We start from the raw sequence: 17,787 nt of genomic DNA, 5'->3' as shown, positions 1-17,787 counted from the left end.
CGATTAGCAATGCGAGAATCAGGCTGCGAGAATCTGCAAAAGTAGCGTTTAGCCTGTGAGGCCAACCGAGTGCATACATATATACACACATCTTCTCTTTCATCCTACATTAAAAATAGATTGAAATTTGAACGGACATAAAATGAGAAATAGGCGAATTTGCTATCGCTAAATAACACAGGGACACATACACGTACATATTCATATCTTATAAATATAGATCATCCTCCGTCTGCAATGGGTGATCAATGTGCTCGGAATTTTTTCGGCGCTAAAAAAGTTCTGGTAAGTAACGAAGTGTAACAGAGGAGAGATGAATCTCTCCTTAAATTTACTATCTCGCTATCGGTCACTTTGTGTCTACGGGAACTTTTTTACGCAGAACGGAAAAGCGGTACCTCTCTCGACGGAGAAGAAACTTAACGATAATCTTTACATATTTAAAATGTGATTAATGTGACCACAAGAGAATTTTTGAATCATCGATATGTCCAAAAGTTTTATCATAGTAGATGAAGTTCTCTCTCTTTCTCTCTCTCTCTCTCTCCCCCCTGTTTGCTCTCTCTCTCTCTCTTTCTCTTTCTCTCTATCTTTCTTCCCCTCTCTCTCTCTCTCTCACTCGCAAAGTTTCGTCCGCGTATACGCAAATGCAAGAGGTGCCAAAAGAGCGTAGATATTCGTCGTAGATTGTAAGATCGTACTCTATTGACTCATAATCGTGCAATATAAACATATGTATATGATCATCGGTCGTTTAACATAAGGTTTAAACCAAGTTAAATGTTAACCAAGATCGTTCACGTCAATTTGTCATTGTAAAAGAAAAAAAGTAAAAGCTCGCAAGGGAAATATAAAGAGCGCAGAATCTTAATTTGCGAAATCTTCAGAGAGAAGACAGGTTTATTATTATCTCGTATCTAACATGTATCTCGCGCGAAAAACAATACATTTGCTGTCTTTCGAATATTCAAAGCTGTCAAGATGCAAAGGATAGAGTGTGCAACGGATAAGCATACCAAAAAGAGAATCACGTGAGATATCGCATTAAGCGCTGCACTATCAATTAAGCGAAATTAGTGTCATGCAATTTGCAAGATCTTTAATTAAGCGAAGGCAAGTGCATTTGAAAAAAATTAAGATATATTAATTAAAAAAAAATTGTTTAAATAAATTTAGTTATATAAAACGTTTTTTGGATTAAATTTAAAATTTTTTAATCAATTTTTATATAACGTTTTTGTGAAAACCATTAGTTCAATTGTTTGTTTTTTAATTTGCTTAAAAATAAATTATAATTTGATTGTTTAATATTGAAAGATTGTAGTTTTACATTTTGCAATTTTTATCAAAAATTATAAACAATTAAGGTAGTCAAATATGTTAATTTAAATCACACTTAAAATTTAAAAGTTTATTTAGAATGTAATTAAACGGATGAGAAAAAAAATTATTCGCGTATAATTATTATGTATCAATTTAGTATTGGGAAAAAGAAAACATAAAGATAAGTAATTTTGCAATATTTGCACGTGATTTCGCAGTTGCACTTAAAACAAGCAATCTTTTTTTATCGAAATGAAAGATTGGCAAAACAGCTGCTTTTCTAATCGCGCAAGTATATTACGTGTGCTAAACTTGCATATTTTATCAGATCGCTCAAGAGATTGTGAAATGAGATAAGTAATACGGTCTGACAGCACTAATTTCAGCTCGCATTAATCTTAATGAATGAGAATGTAACTATAACTATATCGAGTCATCGGCCTTTCAAAGATTGCAGCGAGCTATATACATGTTTTTATATTATGATCTCTTTCCTTCTCTTATCAGCGCGACATACACAGTGCTTTCTCAGAGAGGCATCGAGCATCTTCTCTCGCTTATAAATTCTCTGATGAATTCTGATTTTGTTTTTCTTGGCAAATATATCGAATGTCAGAGAGAGAAAATGGTACGGTTTGCAATAAAATTTAATTCGTCACAAAGAAAAATTATTTTTTATCTCAAATTGCTTGTAACTCGAAAAGATACACGATGCCGGGGGATGCATGTTACGTATTTAAAAAAGATGATTTTTCGTAATTGACAAAATGAATTTATCTGCGTGATACAGATCGATACAAGTTTATCTTTTGCTCCTGCGAATTCAAATTCGAATGTATAATCTCGCAATTGACTTTGTATTTTTTTATTTGGCACATTTTACAATTTGGAAAATTTTGTAGGTTGACAAATCAATTTTCCAAGGCGAATCTCGTTTGAAGAGTAGAAAATGGTGAGATGAGATCTCTCTGTGTCGTATTTCCTAATCTAATCAAATAGATCAATGAAACGATGATACAACGTAGCACGATCAAAGTAACTTCTCTCAGGAAGACTTTAGAAACACTTCAATCGCATAAACGTGTAAATTCATATTCTTACATCGTGTTATACGAAGCTGAAATAGATCTAATCTCTCCTTTCCTTCTGCATCCTTCTATCTCTAAAATTTCACACTTTTTATATAAGTTTTTCAATTTTCTTCATTTCTTCTTTTTTTCTCTTGTATCATCTATTTCTTTACACATCCTAAAGACAAGTATTATCTCTCTTTCTCTCTCTCTCTCTCTCACTACTCTCTCTCTCTCTCTCTCTCTCTCTCTCTCTCTGTCTCTTTCTCCCTCTGTTTAATCGCATTGAGGGGAAGAGAGACTGGCTTAAGATTAATAAAATCGCAAGCCTGTTGTAACGTGCAATTAAAGAAGATAAAGTAAGCAGCGAATCTGGAAAAACGTCGCTGCCTAGTCTCGCGCCAGATCGATCCTGCGGCGTCGATCCGTGAGGGCTTAAAAATGAAAGAAATTTGTAATATTTGTATATAGCCATGTTATTGTGGTAAAGAAGAATTTTACCTATTATATAAATATAAAATTATATATAAATATTATATATATATATATATATATATATATATATATATATATATATATTACCTATATGTAATACCGTTACGTTGTTGTACTATATTATTGTGAACACCATTTCTCAGACATCGATTTTTTTAAATAAAAAAGAAAAGAGCTCTTTCGACACACACTAAATACCAAGCCAAATCCGTCACGTTATTTGCCGTATATAGAAGCGTTGCGGCTTGCTGCGTGTCGGTTTATGCGTTTATAAAGACCCACGTTTTGCATCTCGCAGCCGCGTTTTATTCCCAAGGATATTTACACGTTACCGATTCATATGTGCGCCGATAAAAATATATCTCACGGAATCTTTTCGCGTTCGTTCTTCGCTTTATACACGCATATACGATTCGGCGCAGCGTGTGTAGACTACATTTTTCGCAAATGTCAAAGTTCGAACGCGTTGATCAGAGTTGATTTTTCTTTCGCGGATATATCCAATCTCGTTCGACATTTTTTTCGATTAAATTTTCAACGTTCGCGAACAAGTTTGACGGGTTGAGAAAGAAAAAAAATAAGAGCGTTAAGAATTTTTTTCTCAAAGTCGATCGATGCCTGCTGACGTTTTACCTGAGCCTTTTGTCGTAAGACCGATACTCACCCCGATCTAATTAATTAACGGTCAATCAAACGCGATATTCCCCTTTAGCGCGTCACGAAAGTTTCGCGAAAATCGCCACGTGCGATCCGAGTGACAGCTCACGTGCGATCAAACTGACAGCTCACGTGCGATCAAACTGACAACTCACGTGCGATCAAGTGACAGCTCACATGCGATCAAAGTGACAGCTCGCACGCGGATCTTTTTAGCGATGCGTTTCGCGAAAGTCAATCTCGAAAAGAATATAAAATAACATTACGATTTTAAATGCAAGTCGATTATAATCAAGTGCGATGTATAATAGACGACAACGTTGATTTCGTTCGGAAAGACTTTATTTTCGCGAAGAACCGTTTCACTTTTTGATTTTTACGTCACCTGGACATTTTTTTCCTTTCAGCAAAAAGATCGAGACTTTACACGCTCATTCTCACACGTACATGTCACACGCACATTCATTCAGGAGGCGAGGGAAATCTCTAGACGTCTGAGTTTCCTCTCGGCATTCTCATCGTTTTCGAATCCTCCTAGCCGTCGATGTAAATAACTGTTTTTATATTGCTGTAAAGTAGAACGATTATATACGGGAACGGGAGAGAGGCGGAATTTGCGTATGATTCGGAGAAGAGTACAGGCATCACTCGGCGCGCATCACATCCCTGTTTCCGACGTCCATAATGTGTAAGCGCACAAGAAAAAAAAATTAACAAAGACGATTTATGTGTCTTCTTCATGTTTAATCGTAAATAACGTTTAAATTAACGTTTAATTAAATCTTGAACGTCTACGAAGCGTCTGTGTCTTTTGCCTAGGTACCTCTCTCTCTCTCTCTCTCTCTCTCTCTTTATCTCGATTGGCGCTAAAAGAGGCAACCCGGAGAATGCGATGATTATATTCTGTTTACATGCGCATTTTTTCCTTATATATATATATATATATATATATATATATATATATATATATAAAATATACAACATTTTAGAATTCAAACAATCGATATAATTACACGACTTGGAAACGGAGAGAGACAAATATTCGAAGTCTTTCCTTTCTATCCTAAAGTAGGCACATATTTTTTGCAAAATAGTCTCTGTCGATTATTCCAAACATGAAATATTACTTTTTGTTGGCGCAATTTTTCTTTAAATTGATTTATGCGCTAAGATGTATATCGCGTTCTTCAGGTTCTCGAATTGATCTATGGTGATAATTGATAAGTGAACGCCTTCCGACGATCGATGAGTCACTGTTGTACATAATGTTTCTCTAGTATATATATATATATATATATATATATATATATATAATACTGTTGCGTGTGCGGAGATTTAAAAAAAATGATTGATTGATTGATTTGAATTTTATTGTCTGTTAATAAAAAAAAAATTAAAATTTATCGAAATATATTATAACGTTAATGAATTACTGGAGGAACGATTACGAGCGCGCGTACGCGAAGCGTATCGTCGCGCGCGCAAGCAATGTTAGCGACATTGTGCAATTTACTTTGCGAGATGTTTTTTAAATAGCTTGTAATATATTTTAAGATTGTGTATAAGGAGCGAAGTCTGAAGGGAAGAAGCAATTCAAAACTCGTTTTATATCTTTTGACGTGCTACACATGGTCGGCGTAAAAAAATGAAAATTTATAAGTAATTTAGAGCGGTAGAAAAGCATAGTTATCCACTTTTGTCAAAAAAGATTTATATATATATCGTTCATTTAGACTACAATTAAATCGACTCGCAATCTCTCCGAGTGATTAATGGCATTACACCCTATATTATATAGTTATAGTGTCTTTCTCTCTAATTACAAATGCATCATTCTGCTCTCTCGTAAAGATCTATATATAAATATTTCATAAAAAAAGTCTCATATGTCTTATATTCCTACTTGGTCCTTCGTTTTACTGCGCGACGATAGTCCAGAATATTATTATCTCTTTTTCGTGATAATTTCATTTTTCCTAGAAATATTCTTATCCGGAAGAGAGAGTAGCTTGTTCTATTTTATTTTTCTTTTTAACTTTTCGCATCGAGTACGCGTTTGATCCTCTTGAATCTAGCGAGAGCGCTGCCAGACTCGCTCTGCAACCCACCGAAGGCCTCTTTGTACTCTCTCGCTAAGCGTGGACTCAATTCCTGCGAACTTCCGGTGAGAGACGCCAAGGAATTCGAACGTTCCGCTACAGGACTTTGTTCTCCATCGTTGTTCTTATCTTCGCCGGCGACAGGCGACGATCCTTGTAGCTGTGACAAAGTTTCGTGTCACTCTATATATATATAGGTACATGTATGTACAAAATATCTTGTATAACTGACGGTGCAAGTGAGAAAACTAATTCTGTATGAAAAATTAGGTAAGTCGAAAATGTAGAATATATAACATTTTTTCATAAAAAACTATATAAATATAAAAATATGTTCACTTTGGAACGTAGAACAATGTAATATGTTACATTCAATTTATTTGATAATAAAATTATTTTTTTATCATGAGATATAATTTTAATTATTAAAAAAATTGTGCAAAAAGTATTTAGAAAAAGATTTAAATTTTCAATAGAGACATTGCATTTTTTATATACCAATATACATGCATATATTAGTAATCACATCGAAATAAATTCGGTAATATGTTAATATATAATTGATACAAATCTTTAAATATAATAATGTTTTTCAAATCAATTTTCTTTCTCAAGAATCAAATCTTTTGTGGAAAAAAATTATTGCAACTTTTCGATTTATCTTTTTATGTTTCTTCGATTCCATAAAATTCTGAGATTATTTTTAAGCGAAAAATGTCGCGCAATATAATACATATATTAATTTTTAATTAATACGTATATATATTAAAAAAAAATAATTACTCGAATTTATTCTACTTTTCACTGAACCTTACCATTCCATCGTTTGTATAGCGATGAGAATTCAAATCTGTGAACAATTCGTTTTCCAGTCTGGAAGCTGTCCGATCAGAAGACGAGGTGTAACTTCTCGAGCGTCTTTTCCTCGCTTGATCATTGTTTACCAGAAAAGTTTGCCTGACGCGCTCGCGTTTCCTTTTGACGAGTCCCATCGAAGGAGTCTGTCCGGAGGACTTATCTCGATTAATCGCGAATCGTCTTTTCAAACTTTCGCTTTCTTTCAAAGTATCCGACCTGCCGATGTCGCTGGATCGTTGCAGCTTATCGCGTCGTTCTGCCTTCAAGCAACGTTTCTTATCATTTTTCTCCGATGAAGAAGAAGCAGCAGCAGCGATTTCTCCTACCGATCTCTTGCCGATCTGTCTCTTCTCGATCGATTCGTCCTCCTGATCCCGCAATTCGTCGAACCTGACGTTGTTCTCTTCGATATCCCTTATCCGCTGTTGCGCCTCGATGTCACGCTTGATCTCCTCCTTAATGGACTCGATCTTGCGTCGAATCTCCTCCTCCACGCGTCTCCCGTATCTCGATTCTTCGTCCTTGCCAGACGAAGTAATTACGCTAGCTGGTATCTCGTTCTCGGCGAAATCACTCGACCTTGAAATCACCTCGTTCGATCGAACGGTTCCTTTGAGCTGGGACGCCGAGTCGTCGGAAGCTCGTCGATTAAAACTTTTCGACGATTCGACACGGGAAACTTCCCGCGTAAAAGGATTCCTCGCGACTTCTGGCTCCTGTAGCTTCGCCGGAATGCTCGGTTCGGATTTATCGGGCGTTTCCGAAATCGCTTCCCGATCTCTCTTCACCCGAGACTCGTTCTCCAATAACCCCGAATCGTTTTCCGCTTCCTCGTAATCCCCCGGACCACCCAGGACGCCGCGTTTCGCGACGTCCTTCGCTTCGTAATCGTCGTACAGACTCGATCTCTCGTCCTGATCGGCGTATTTTTCGACGTTGATGTCACGGGGTGAACGCACGAGATCGCTCGTCTCTTTATCGTCCTCTTCTCGTTTCGCTATCTCCTCCTGCCCAGTCTCTTCCTCCCCATAATCCGATTCCTCGTTCGAGTCTGTATCGAGTCCGATAGACTTTTCGGTGTTCGATTGTCGGATATCGGGATTCGCGGATCTCTTCGCGCGTCTCTTCCTCGGGTTTATCTCTCTCGCGTAGCTGTCGTTTCTTCGAGGTTGCGACGTCACTCGAGCGACTTCGGATGTCTCTCGTTGCGTATCGGAAACAACGTAATCTCTCCTAAGTGACGTCAAATTTATGGAATAATATTTCAGCGAAGATGAGGACCAAACAAGTAGGAAAAGATCCTCGAATTTGTACAAACGAGACGATTCTAACGAAGATCACGTTACTTATTATATCAATGATATACCTGCGAGTATCTTGGTCGATGATCTTCGCATAAGAAATCGCTTGCAATGTCTCGAGCAAGATGAAAATGCGGATATAATCGTATAATCGAATTCTCATATTGCGGAAGAGCTGTTGCAGTTCATCGCGAAAGTGAGCCTCTCACGATTACGTGGAGCTAATCAAGAAATTGAACGTCATGCTCTTTTGCCAAGTTGTCAAGTCGGGCATTATCATGAATATTCGCATGAGGGACGAGCTATCGTATCGAATGCGATTATTTGCGATTGTGTTATCTTTTACGGGTCGTCATGGAATTGGCGTTCGCAATGAAATCAGTAAAAAAAATTTAGCGTTTGCTCTCCTGTTAAATGAGAACGCTAACATTTATTTGCATATTTAATTATAGAAAAATGAAAATAAAACGTAATAACAAGAGAAATAAATTTTAGAAATTAAGAAAAAACAAAAAGTTAATGATGCCTCCTTCTGGAAAAAATGATTCCATTAAAGACGACGCATTTTTATCGAAAAAATCGAGAGGCAATTTCAATAATGTACATTTGATTAGACGTGCGCGAGTTTACAGTACCGTAAATAATTAAAACAGAAAGATAATTGATATGAGCTATCGTTCGTATCGAATAACAATATAAGCCGTAGGATTAATTATATTATTGTTTTAATTACTTATACTGGCGCGAATTTATATACAAATGTATTAATATGTATTCAATCAAATTTGCTATACAAGCGACTCGTTAAATGTTGATTTGTAACGATATGAGGTGAGCACAAGAGTCCGAGTATTTTTCTTTCACAAAAAGATTTTTATTAAAAAACTGGTATTTGGTAAATAAAATCTGTTTCTTCCTCTGCGTACAGCGCGTATCGTATAATTATATAATAGTAAATACAATTTTTAATGAGATAATCGGATATCGTCTAAATTTCTCAAGCATCGTCCAGGCAAAGGGCGCCGTTAATATCTTCGAAAGGGGCGAAAAGGGGGCCGGAAGAGGAGAAAGATATACAGAGGGATCGTCGCCCTCGCCTGGTTTTTCCTACATCTCGCGGTGACAAAATTACAAATTAAAAATTACATCTACGATTATAATCTGCGGCGCTTCATGGGAGACCGTCGGCTCTTGTTATCGATTTCGAGACGCGTTTTTTGCGCATTTCAAGTATATCTTCGCGTCGTTTTGCATCAACGACGCGACTTAAACATTTACATCTCATTATCGCATATTATATATATATATATATAAATATATATATATATATATGTATATATTACATACTCGCGGCTGCGACCGTAAGAAGAACAGAGGTCACGCATCGTCGCGCTTAATTTTTTGTAATTTTTTTTTTCATCCAGCCGAATAAAAATTACCTCTAATCGATCTAGAAAGAAACAACGCCTCGCTAAAGTCGCAGGTTTAGTGCTCTCGCTAAAAAACGCTTTACCTATTATAATATTCGCTACGCTATTATCGCGCCGTTTACTACGACGCGAAACGAACGAGAAATTTCGCGAGCGAAATATTCTCCATATATAATGTCGCCATCACAAGTATGTGTGTGATGACGACGCGCAAAACTTATTACAAGTACACAAGTGATTATGCGATACGCGCCGCGTCGCGTATAGAAGCGAGAATAAACGAAAGATGACGCGTATCTCGCGAGAGACGAGGATTCAATTCCGAGATATTGATGTATCTCAAAGTGGAATAAGGGGGGTTCAGGGGGGCTTATGTTTTATTCATAGCGTATCTTTTTTTTCTCATTTTTATTTACTACTTCTTCTCGCAGGCTTCTCTTTCGTTACGGCAGTGGCAGTTTGTTTTTTATTTTATTTATTTTTTTTTTAGTAAACTCAGGATGGAAAATATACTAACATTTGTGCATCACTCGAAAAAAGAATCTCTATAAGAAAATAGTTTGCCTTCGTCTTGTGACGCGCGTATAATATTTAAATGCATTCTTTTCTCTCCAAAGTCGCGGAGATGTACGAGATGTTCGTTTTTTGCGCAAAAAAAGTACGAAGCAAGTTTGGTTTTTTTTTTTTTAAACCATCGATCTCTCTCTCTTTCTAAGCTTTACGTTAAATAATATGAATTATAAATTGTTGTAACGTGTAAATTTGCGGTCGGAATGGCTCGTACATCGTCGCGGTGTTTTGTCATTATTTTTGTGATTATGCGAGAGAAGATGTGATGTGTTAGGCTAATCTCTCTTTGATCTGTATCCTTCTTCGCAGGACGATTAACGCGCTGCTTCGGAAACTGATAAATCCGTGGTCTAATGACTATGTAATCATTGACAAAAGTGTCCGGCATACACATTCGGCGCTCTACAGAGCGATCAGTATACAGATATATGTATATTAACGATAAGATATTCTTCGGCATTTGTAATCTTGTGGTGAAAACGACGAGTATTTTACATATCCTTGTCGAAAAGCTCTGCCCTCGATACGAATGCATCTTATCTCGAGTAATATGCATCGGTCTTATTTAATAACGTACTATAAAACACTTTTGTTCGTCAAACTTTCTCGCAGTCATCCACACCTCGAGAACAAATTAAACTAAAACACAAAAGTTTGCTCAAAAATTAATCGAAGCGCTACATGTACAAACATCGAGAGGCTTATTGAAGCATCTAGCCGAAGAAGCGGAAATGAAAGGAGGTTCCCGATTTATCCTCTTTGCACATCTGTATCATATAGCTGATCGTAAAGATGAGACAGACTTTGCTTTTCCATTACACAATTTTTACAAATCAATTGGTTGAGCATTCGTTGCGCGTTTTAATGCCAAGTATAGTACATTTTTAACGATCTGACGTAAAAGGCAGCAATAATTATCTCATTCGAAGGAACGAAACAACCTTTGACTTATCGTTTTATCCATGTATGCTAATATTGAAAATAATAAGTCTCTGTAATTCAGCGTGTGTTGCGCGCGAAGCGATAAATATATGAATTTATTTCGATAATTGCTACGAGTGATAGCTACGCAGAAAACGTGTATTACAATTAATAGCAATTATCAGCTGCCATTATATATAACAGTCTTAAAAAAAGAAAAAAAAATAATTAGCATCGATGTTCGATAAGAATAACGATTGCACTATTAGATCTATGCTAATGTGCGTAATTCTGATTTTAAAAAAATACACATATGTATGATTTCTACGGCAAATGTGTATAAAAAAGAAAAAAGATATTTCATTTTTTTATCTCTGCGAACGATTGATCATTGCCTCCATTGTGATAATTATAAACTGTGAAGATATACAATAATATTTCAATGATTAAATGCGAAAATCCTTGAGCAAAAAATTCGTAAAAATGTCAATCATTCTAAACATCGTCCGTGTATGTAAAATGTACATTATAATGTTTTATAAATCAAGATAAAATTTATAATATATTACATACTTTTCATATAGATATACCTATGTATATTACATACTTTTCATATAGATATACCTATGTTCATGTAGTTCCATATTTTTATACAATTTAAAAAAAAGGCCAATTATTCTCATTTTAACAAAATTTGGGCCTTTATATGAAAACATTTATTTCGTAAAATATATATATAATTTTATTATATAGTTGAATATTCGTATTAAGCGCAATCCGAAAGCATATGCAAAATGAAAATACGATGGTTATTTCGCATAATTTAGAATAAATTTCAAAATGTAAATTAAATGTATACGCGTATGATATAAGAAATGTTTGGAGGACAAATATTATTTCGAAATATTATGCCAAAGACGTTAATATTATAAAAACACAGCTAATTAAAAATTAAAAATTAATTAAAAAATTAAACCGACATGTGTACTAATTTTATAAATAAAGGTATCTTATTCGATCACAGAAATGAAGGAAAATTGTGACGATTATTCTTTGAAAAACTTAAGAAGCAAGTGTGTTTTATTCCAGATAATAACTCGATAACACAATATAGTTTATGTGTAAGTCGAAGTTAGTTTCAAATATATCTTTTTACTTCACCAACAGTCTGAAAGTTTTATTGCTATACAAAAGATCGTACAAAATGTATCGTTAATTCGAAAAAAGGATTCTGTGATCGCTTATATTTTTATTACGAAATGCAATGCAATATTAATGTACGTTTCATAATTATTCGTCCTATATGTTCAATGTTACATGATTTTATCTTACTGTTAGATCGTTACGGAACTTGAGCAATCTAATATTGAGCAGTTTGTGTAGTCAAGTAAATTGTTTTGCAAAAAATGAAAAATAATAAATGAACTGAATATAGCACAGCGAAATATACTTTGTATAATATATTAGCATACAATAGTATCTCAGAGATCTTATCCGTTAATTACGTGTAAACATAAAAATGTGCGTGATAGGAACTGAACAAAGAATCAGATTTAATGTATATGTATATAAGATAAGAAAGAAGTTCTAAATAGAAGCGGCACATTAACGAAACTTTAATTAAAGTCGTTATTGTCGCAATATAATGGGAGAAGAAATCTCGCAATTTTTTTCACCGTGTATGGAAGATTTGTTTTCAATGGATATAGACAGTAAAATTTATTCGCAAGAAAAAAATCAACATACTGGACATTGTAAAAACTCAAAATATCTCGTAAAATTTATAAAATTTGCTAAAGTGCAAAAAAATCAAGCATCAAATATCGACTAATTAATAGCGTCTCGAGCTACGACTATGCTAAATTTATTTTTTTGCAGGATGAATGTATTTCTATGCGTCTCGATGTTTAAGATGAGTAGTTAGTGCTTCAGTTTAAGATCAGCAGAGAAAAAGCTTTTAATTATTCACGATTGGGGTCGGAACGCTTCGCTTAATTTTTGCAACACACAAAAAAATTAGATATTCTCTATGCTCGATATTTTCTTCGATTCCCTCTATCGTTGATACAGATGTACATTGATCAATTTTTTTTGTCACGATCACACCCTTCAATCTTTGCTATTCGAATATATCGCACATCCATCGAATCGATCAATATACGCGGCGACACCAGGCACACTTTTCTCTCTGGACTTAATTAGTTACACACAATCTCCAGACACGATTACGTATTACATTAATTCCCACAGAGATTATCTCTAATATATTACAGAACTATCAATATAGAGTAGGCCTAACATTAGCGATCGCCCGCCGATTCGTACAATATACAGAGACTCGCGGCCATATAGGAAACATTTCGTGTTGATCTTATGTTACTTACATTAGTACGTGGTTTAAGCATTAACTTGTTTATTTTGTTATTACACTAAATATACTTCAGAATACGAGCGAGGCTTATTATTACGATACATCGGCCGATCGGCTTATCTGTGTCATTAATCGTGTTCCTTAATTTCGGGAGAAATTATCGTTTATGTGTACCCCTTGTATTTTTTTTTGTCGCCTTTCGTTCTGAAAGTTTGCGCAATTTGTGAAGCACCTTGCTTTTGAAAATAGTTTCAGCTCTCTCTAAACGACACAAACCAATTGCATCTATATTCTAAAGAAATCGCCAAAAGGATGAAAAAGAAGACCTGTCGTGGTTTAAAGCTTCAAGGTACGAGATGGCAATTATATATTTTAGATTATTTGATCGAACATTGAGACGTACTTGATCGAAACCTCAATAACAATAAACAAATACCTAAGTCCTAGTCTACAAAGGATGATTTAAAGTGATTTAAGAGAAAAATTACATCGATCCTAAGCTTCAAACTCTAAGCTTTAAAAGTTGGGAGTTGACCAACTCGCTTAGGACTTAGAGATTAGAGCTTAAGACAACGTCCATTTAAGGCCAGAAATATGTTGCAGTTTGGAGCTTTTTGCCATAAAATTTAAATCACCTAAATCACTCTTCGAAGACTAGGATTAATCGCTCACCTTGGCACCTTTTGTTAGTAAACAGGATTTTTTCTAATAAGAAAAAGAACAATTCGGCGCAGATAATCTAGAAGAGAATACTCTCCTCCCCGCAAAAAGAGCGAGAAACTTAATCAACGACAGCAATTCTACAAGGTTTGCGCTTTTATGTATATTTTTTTATGTTACATCATTTTTTCTCGTATTATCTTGGGCCCGTACAATCTCTGCGCGATATCGTGACTTTTGTAAGCCATCGTGATATTACGCGCGTAAATATTGCGTGTATTAGGTACTTTTTATTTTACATCACTGGTACTTTAGAGTTACATTAGACATTGATATACAGTGTATCTCGAAACTAATGCAATATGTCTTTGAAATTTCATAAATTTGTACTCATTTTTTTTTATTATTTTCATGGAAGCTTGAGAGAAAATGACATTTAAATAATAAAATTAAATAATATAAATATAAATGTTAAAAGCTTGCCCGTCTTATTTTCTTTTTCTACATCTGTTTTGGATTCGAGATATATTGGATACGCGCGAATAAATATTGAAAATATTAAATAATTACAACATTCCTCTTTTAGATTGTGATCCGCATCGTTTCTACAAATTCCTTGGGAATTTATAAGGAAAAATGATGCAATAGCTTCGGAGACACCCCGTATACTTTTGTTATACACACGCTCCGATAAGCCGCCGAACCAAAGCGACACAAGAATGCACTAAACACGCGATGTTAGGAACGAAACAATCACGGATCGCATTAATCATTAATAAATCTCGAAGTAAATTTTAATAATACGCCTTCAAGCGGATAAAAAACAAGAGGATAAATGAAACAAAGCAACAAAAAGGAAGATGTTTGGGGATATGGAACGACATGGAACTTCTACCATTTTGTCTTGTACCTTTAACTTACTGAGAGAGATTACGGATGTAATAGTGGGATTAGCTAATCAGTCTTGTATTACAGGCTCGTTATGTCTATAGACTCAACTGCATTGCGTTGCGTTGCTTGTATAATAATTCTTCCTTCTTAGCTCATTCATGTTAGGATTCGTCCGCTATTATTTATCTTGCGATTGCAATTATGATTACACGGGTTCAATCTTCTCGATCCGTCATCAATCTTGTTTCTCACTGGGCTCACTAGGACAGTCTACGTCTCTCTCGTCTCTAATCGAAAAATATGTGGTGTACATTTCGGAATTTCGTAATTTATTTCGTGGAGCGACGCAGAAACGACGGATTAACGGCGGTATGTTTGTATATCGGCGACACCGCAGACTGCTTATATGGAACATAAATAGCGTGGACGATCCTATTGCACGAGATATGGGGGACTCTCTGGTAGACTCATGACTATAAAATTGCACGATGAAGCTTTTTATATGGAATATCGAAAAGCGATATCTATATATTGGTGAGATATGCACTTCTTGGAAGATATTACGAAGGCAATGCGGAGAATTTCATGTGCCAGCTCCACGAAATAGTACGTTTAACATGTTATGTGTACATCGACACATAGTTACACTATGCCACATTTATAGAATACGTCGGAAAAATTTCAGAAAGTGAAACACATTGACCATACAAAAGATATTTCGACAAAGTTACTTATTGCTCTCTCTCTCTCTCTCTCTCTTGCTATTAAAATTATTTCAATTCGATAACGATTCCATCGAGGCGGATAAGTTTCTTTTGCATTGTCAAGTATGTACAATCTTGATCGATTCTGAAATTTTTTAAACGTACAGTGCAGTGTTTTCTTTGAGCTTCTTTGAATCTTTACATTCGCCAGATTTTTTAGATATACAGAAACGAGAAACGAGAGTAGGGCACTCGAAATTAACATCGATATCGTTAGCATATAACATTTCATCGTGATGGCTAAAAAAACTAAAATGTAATATCAATATCTAATATACAAAGGACTTAAACGCTGTAATTGTTTTCGTTTAAGATTTTGCCATAATTGTAAAAGATTAAAATAGTTATAATAGGGACTCTTTGCAAACTATATCGCAAAATCAATCAAACATTTGCTATTGAAAGCTACTTTCAACTTAGATCCTTACTCTCTAATTCTTCTATTGTACACATTAGAGAAATGATGGATTCAGAACTTTTAGATCTCAACTGATATAAAAAGTCAAAAACATTAAAATAACATATATAGAAAATATAAATATAATAGAAATTTAAATTAGAGAAACGCGATAATATATGTTTGCCAAGTCGATACACTCTTATTCTGAATCTCTCACTTTTTCTACATATATACTTTTCAACAAATATGGAATTAGTGTTACATATTTGAAGCCTAAAATCGTGGCGATTGGGTCTAATTCACAAAATTTATAAAATATGATCTCTTTGCTGCGAACAAAATGTCATATCAACGCGGTAGTCGATATAACCATTTTGGTTATACCGATTACCATTTTGGTTTATATTTCCTATAAATTTGAAAAAATAAACCGATGTGCTGTACAAATATATAGTTAGTTACAGTGGAAACTAGCGTAATTTACGACTTTGAAAATTAAATAGAAAATCTATAGTACAAATAATCGATCTGCTTAATTCTTCGATATACACTTACATGCTAGATAATTAATGAACAGAGAGAGATAGAGAAAAAGGGAAGAGAGAGAAAGAGGCTGTTACATGCTTGTTAGCAGATATCGTGTTGCCAACTGAATATATCTGCATGTTTCTCAATAGTGTAGGACCCAATATCAAGAAGAGACGGTTTCTGGCTTTTAAACCTGTTGCAACTGTTTGTAACTTCACAATAACGGCGTCTTTAATAAGCTAAATCTTTTCGTATTAACATACACTACAGCGATAACTTCAAAAAGACAGTATCTGGTATAAATATATTCGCTGTTCATTTCCAACATGCATTGCAGCGTAACAAATATATATATGTATATTATATAATTAGCTGTACACGCGTAGCGATAATTAATTACAGTTAGAGAGACGGAATTAAGACATGGTAACACCCGTATAAGGAAACTTCACTCGTCTGCATTTAAGACCTGTATTCTTAGTTACATCTAGACGTTTAAAATATAGACTTATAACTTCCGTTAGTCTAGAACACACTAGCATCTTTTTTCGTGTATATAAAACGCTGTTCAATGCTATTCATCTTTCAAAATTACGATTCGGCTCATAAATTTGGCACAGACACTGCCTTTTTGTTGGAATACTCATGTCGATTCGTTCCAAGAATATAATTTTGCGTTTTTGTCATATGTGATTTGTTTCGCGTCGGATGCTGACAACGTCGAAAATATCTGTGAAGCTACGTGGCCGTGTTACCGATGTAACCGTTATTTAACATTTCCGATTTGTTTGCATAATCATTCGTCGTGCGCCTGCTCTCTTTCTTGTCACCGTTAATCTGAATGTCCATAGCGTCCACAGATGGAAATTCTACGTGCAACGGAGTAATCTCTCTCTTTTCGAAAGCCGACACGCTTTCGGGACTCCGATTTTCGTAATCGGGATCGCCCCGAGATGGGTTCGGACTATCGAGAAAATTTCGCTTGACTAAACTTTGCGGACTCCCAGACTTTGCTAGGGAACCTTGACTTACGTTACTGCGGGATGTACTTTTCTTATATATAAAAGGTGAGCTCCTGATTGATTTAAGGCTGCCTTCCACGAAAGGCGAATTCAACGTATCCTTGCTAGATACGAGCGAATCTCCGGAGACGCCGACAAATTCGTCGAATCCAGCTTTAGGTACTTTTGAAGAGTTCATGTCATGGAAATTGGAAGTGGAGGTTTCACCATACGAATCCGCTACGAATCGTGGACTCAGATTATTTTTAATACTGCAAGGTTCGAAACTTGCAAAGTCATCAAAATCTTGACGCAGTGGCGAATTTTCTTCCCCCTCGATTTCTTCCTCCCGCAAGTCTTGTAAAGCAATCATTTCTAAATCTCTGTTAAAAAAAATTAATAAATTATAATGTAAATAGATGTACATTTGTATATTAAAGCATAATAA

The 17,787-nt window shown here is 35.1% G+C and overlaps 2 protein-coding genes across 3 annotated transcripts in view; both read right to left on the bottom strand.

Moving 5' to 3' along the window:
- Positions 1 to 5,081: 5,081 nt before the first annotated feature.
- On the bottom strand, positions 5,082 to 8,159 carry LOC114936750 (uncharacterized). Its single transcript, XM_085482656.1, has 3 exons — positions 8,150 to 8,159; positions 6,460 to 7,829; positions 5,082 to 5,804 (listed from the first exon to the last, which is right to left on the bottom strand). Exons 1-3 carry the CDS (start codon positions 8,157 to 8,159, stop codon positions 5,577 to 5,579), a joined length of 1,608 nt encoding a protein of 535 aa, XP_085338782.1. The 3' UTR covers positions 5,082 to 5,576.
- Positions 8,160 to 8,655: 496 nt separating this feature from the next.
- The window catches only part of InR-2 (insulin-like receptor-like), a 59,474-nt gene continuing 50,342 nt past the window's right edge, over positions 8,656 to 17,787 (bottom strand). For both annotated transcript variants that reach the window (XM_029310046.2, XM_085482643.1), the window contains exon 12: positions 8,656 to 17,722. In XM_029310046.2, coding sequence (XP_029165879.2) covers positions 17,077 to 17,722 — 646 coding nt within the window. In that variant the 3' untranslated portion in view covers positions 8,656 to 17,076. The remainder of the gene's footprint in view (positions 17,723 to 17,787) is intronic.

Source organism: Nylanderia fulva, unplaced genomic scaffold (genome assembly GCF_048542155.1).
Source record: "Nylanderia fulva isolate GAGA-0341 unplaced genomic scaffold, ASM4854215v1 Scaffold21, whole genome shotgun sequence".
NCBI lineage: Eukaryota > Metazoa > Arthropoda > Insecta > Hymenoptera > Formicidae > Nylanderia > Nylanderia fulva.
The sequence above is the reverse complement of the archived record's forward strand: the minus strand, read 5'-3'. Positions and strand labels throughout refer to the sequence as shown.